This window comes from Arachis ipaensis, chromosome B02 (assembly GCF_000816755.2).
Source record: "Arachis ipaensis cultivar K30076 chromosome B02, Araip1.1, whole genome shotgun sequence".
Classification (NCBI taxonomy): Eukaryota; Viridiplantae; Streptophyta; class Magnoliopsida; order Fabales; family Fabaceae; genus Arachis; species Arachis ipaensis.
This window is the reverse complement of record NC_029786.2, coordinates 14,200,344-14,204,627: the sequence shown is the minus strand read 5'-3', so window position 1 is coordinate 14,204,627 and position 4,284 is coordinate 14,200,344. Positions and strand designations below refer to the sequence as shown.

Here is a 4,284-nt window from a genome sequence, read left to right as displayed (position 1 = left end):
CCTCTGTCTCCTCCGTCTGTGTCGCCCGGCCGCCTTGGCTCCGCCGTGCGGCGCGCCTCGCCTGCGTCTCTGTCGTCCTTAGTGGCTCCACTGCGTCTGTCTCTGGCGTCCGGAGCTCTGCGTGCGGCCTCCTCTCCAATACGGGCAACTCTCCTCGCTGGTGGCCTACCTCTGTAACGGTTCTGCAACCCAGGTCCGCTGCCCGTCCCTGACTCTGCGTCTGCTTCTGCAGTCACTGTAGGGAGGGTTTGGTTTTCTTCTTCTGAATGGAGCTGAAATTGTTTCCTTGATTTGAGTAATTAATAATTAATTAAGTTTTATTTCCTTTCCAGCCTGTAACTGAAAACAATGTCAATCTGAAGACATGCTTTTTTCCTGTTCTCTTCAAGGATTATCATGAAAAACTTTTTCTGTTTTGAATAAATGATTCGATGTAGAGCTTTTCTGTTTTGAATAAACGATTCCGTGTCTTCTCCCATTCCAAGATTTTTCCCATTCCCTTTGTTTTCCATATTCTAGGGTTCACTTTCGATTTCCAACCCTAATCTGTCGTTCCCCCATTCTCATTCTTTCGTTTTAAAACCCGCCCAATTTCTCAATTTTGGTTTCCATCTTCCAATTCTTTTTGAGTTGAAGAAAAAAATGCCGGCATTTTTGTTCACCGCGAAGGCACTCTGCTCCTTAGCGTCACGCAGAAGCGGCGTAGCTCAATTGATTAGGAGGAGAGGCAGCAACAAATTCCTCGGCTGTCGGTGCCTTACCTCCATCGCTGGCGGTGCCACCAATCAGATTCAGTCCCTTGGATGCCACGTTGCGGGTTTCCCGTTTACGGGAGCGTTGAATAACAGCAATGCTGCTGTCCAAACGAGGCACTTTCTTGGATGTGGAGATGGTGAAGAAGGTGTTCTCTCCAAAATATACGAGGAGAAGCGCGTTTTGGGGTAACACACTCCTCTTCCTCCCCAATCCCTAATTCCAATGTTGAATTTAAACAATTTGATCATTTTAGTGTCTGATTAATTGGAACTTGACACTTTTGGGTTGATAGAGAATACGCTTTGCATTTGTGAGCTGATACGCTTTTTGATTATCAGGTATTCGCCAGAGCAATTATTTGATGTTGTTGCAGCTGTTGACTTCTATCATGGGTTTGTCCCCTGGTGTCAAAGGTCGGAGATACTTAGGCACTATCCAAATGGGTCATTTGATGCTGAGTTGGAGATTGGATTTAAATTTCTTGTTGAAAGTTATGTTTCTCATGTTGAATTGGAGAGACCAAAGCGTATAAAGGTAGTTCATTTTCTCTACTCAGGATGATTATGGTTACTTTCTCTTTTTCGTACCATTAAAATCTGTTGGATTCTGCTTCTATAAAAATGCTGGCAGTATGTTGTTCATGCCAATGCAATAGAGTAGCTTTGCCAATATGTCGTTGCTACACAACTCTACATAATGTATTACATCATCGGCCATTAGTATCATTCTGATGTGAAAATTGCTAAAAGAGAGTTAAGAGGGTATCATGTTACATCTCAAAACTAGAGGCGGCGAAAATGCATGTGTTATTTGGGCTTTTGGCAATTGTTCCCACTTCTATAGGAATGGGTAAAGCCAAGTGACCAGTAGCAAGATTGGGGTTGGCTGGTTTGTTGAAAGAGGCAGCACGAAATCAACTTGTTTATGGCAATAGAATTTTGTTTTTTGTTTCTACTGTTTGCTATTTTGTTGTGCTTATAGCCTTATACTATACGTTTTGTATTTTCAGACAACCGTTTCACAGAGTACCTTGTTTGATCATTTGATAAACATATGGGAATTCAATCCAGGCCCAGTTCCAGGGACTTGCAATATTTATTTTCTGGTGGATTTTAAGTTTCAGTCACCACTTTATAGACAGGTATGGTTCTGTCATTCTGTATCTGTTTTGATCAACTGGTTTTTACTGTCATTATGGTTTCTTGGAATCAGTGTCCTGTCCTCACTTTTATGTTTTCCTTTCCCTGACTTTTGAGGACTTAATCTGTTAATTCATGTATGCGTCAAGGGTTTATTTGCTGAGTATTATTACCAGTACTTGACATGACTAACCCTCTTATATGCCTGCATCCGTGTTCATACAATCTGCTATGCAGCCCATTCCATCAGAATAAACCCCGTTAATGTTAACATTATAAAATCAATGTTAACATTATTATGTATTTTTTGGGTGATGACTAATCAATGTTCTTTTTCTGTTGGTCAGATTGCATCTATGTTCTTCAAGGAGGTAGCCTCTAGGATGGTTGGTTCATTTACTGAGCGTTGCCGTTTGATATATGGACCAGAAGTGCAGGTCTATGAAAGGTCATAATTTAATTGGTTTGGACATCAGTTTCTTGCCTTGAACAGGGCTAAGGTCAATTTACAGGTTTAACATTAATTGGGAAAGTTTTTGATTGTGCCGCCCAATGCTGAATGAATTCAATTGATCGTTTCTCTTTTTAATACCAGGTGATATTTGTAATATGTAGATGAATTCTACAATACACCCGGTACAATCTTGAAAGTGACCTGAATTTAACGTGAATTTTTTCCCCTTAAAAAAAAAGGACCTAGAGTGGAAAAAAGCTATCGCATATCCTTTCTTGGTTTATGTGAAATGGACATATATATTTCTTCCAATGCAATACATACACGTTATCGTATTACTAGCAACTGAATAACATTCACAAGCACTGTAGACCTGTACTATTATTTAAATCTATATGCAGTGAAAGGTTTCGATCAAATATAAACAAACGAGATGAACAGGGTTTACAAGAAAAAAAAATATTTATTAAAACCCTCTGAAGGGTCTACGAGAAATTGAGGAACCCTGCACAAAAGGCGAAGGTATGTTCTACTTCTATCCATGTCTTTGAACTCTACACCTGAGATCTTGCAAGCAAGTGTTCCAATTAAGTGAAATACAATCACATGACTAGAATATTTTATTTGTGGTCTACAAAATTATGTTTAAAGAACTTATGTCATGTAGAACCAATTTTTTATGAGAGTGATCCCTTCCCATGAAGTTAACACAATATCTTGGGGCTCAAGAGATATGAATACTTGAGGATGGCTGCGACAATCTTTTCTTGCACAACTTGGCAAAACCTTGCTCTATGTATTTGCAGCTTCCACAAGAGGTGGGGTAGAAATCTACTACCACCAAAGATCCTGTTCCTTTAGCCTTGTCGAGAATCCTGCAGAACTCTTCATCCATCGCAAATTCCCTTACACAATCAACAGGACACGGGTCCTCATCTTTATCAGGAAAGTCTTCTTGATGTTCATATGCAACAACTCCTGTTCTACTACAAGGGCATAACGTGCGCCTCATCTTTTTTAAAGGCTTAATTTTTGTGTCACCAAGACAAAGTTTGTCACGATGGTGCCTTGAAAACAAGCTGAAAACCACATGGGAAATCCTAGAATCAGCTGGTTCCTTCCAGTTCTGTCTGAAATAGGCAAAGGAATAGGTATGCAAATTATCCTGCCTGGGATTTATAACTTGTTGCATCTTTTACTTGTATGGCTTGTGATCAAAATTTTGTAATCTTTGCTGCTTGTTGTTGGTATCTCTTAGAAAGGGCTAATGGAGTTGAGCATAAGCGCACGACTTTTAAACAATAACATATCACTGCATAAGAAGCATTCATACAAAAATGAAGCCAAAAAATTGGTACCTGTCAGGGGGACAAGAATAAAAAGCACCGACTCACTGGTGCTTGGAGTATAGGTGCCTTTGACACCAAAGAAATATTGTTTGTGACAGGAATCGTAACAATTCAGTTAAAATGCTTTATAAGCAGCTACCTCTCACGTGGCCATGTACTTTGCTCAAACAAATGCATTTAGATTAGTTATTGCAGTGTAACTTGGAGATTTACTCTGCTATATGATTCAGATGGATGATGGAGAAGAATTACTTCATTAGGATGGATATAACATATGATGTAACATATTATCCGGAATTTATCACGACGCCACATTCTCGGGTATCTGTGGATGTTCAACCTTAGGCAAGATCTCGGAGGTGACCTTGTCATATGAGTATATGACTAATCATACATTGCATTCTTGGAATTCAATACGACGCCACATTCTCGGGTATCATGTTACTTCCTGAGCTATCGCATTCTTCCCAAGTACATTGGCCCAGATTTTGGTATCTTTGCTGATGCATGTTAACATTGGCCCAGAATTAGATACACAAACCACACAGGCCCATGTTAACAAGCAATGGATTTGGTAGAACTTTTC

The 4,284-nt window shown here is 39.9% G+C and overlaps 1 protein-coding gene and 1 long non-coding RNA gene across 4 annotated transcripts in view; both read left to right on the top strand.

The window, feature by feature from the left end:
* Positions 1-2,681, top strand: part of LOC107624989 (coenzyme Q-binding protein COQ10 homolog, mitochondrial) — a 24,101-nt gene extending 21,420 nt beyond the window's left edge. Inside the window, exons 2-6 of one of the 3 annotated variants that reach the window (XM_021115545.1) lie at positions 1-154; positions 594-941; positions 1,095-1,290; positions 1,766-1,897; positions 2,243-2,681. In XM_021115545.1, the coding sequence (XP_020971204.1) occupies positions 643-941; positions 1,095-1,290; positions 1,766-1,897; positions 2,243-2,350 (735 nt within the window). In that variant the 5' untranslated portion in view covers positions 1-154; positions 594-642 and the 3' untranslated portion in view covers positions 2,351-2,681. Of the gene's footprint in view, positions 194-332; positions 942-1,094; positions 1,291-1,765; positions 1,898-2,242 lie in introns of all 3 variants that reach the window. The other 2 variants (XM_016327496.2, XM_016327495.2) reach the window with 2 other exon arrangements.
* On the top strand, positions 3,345-3,717 carry LOC110268725. Its single transcript, XR_002357134.1, has 2 exons — positions 3,345-3,500; positions 3,608-3,717. It is a non-coding gene; the product is annotated as an uncharacterized LOC110268725 (long non-coding RNA).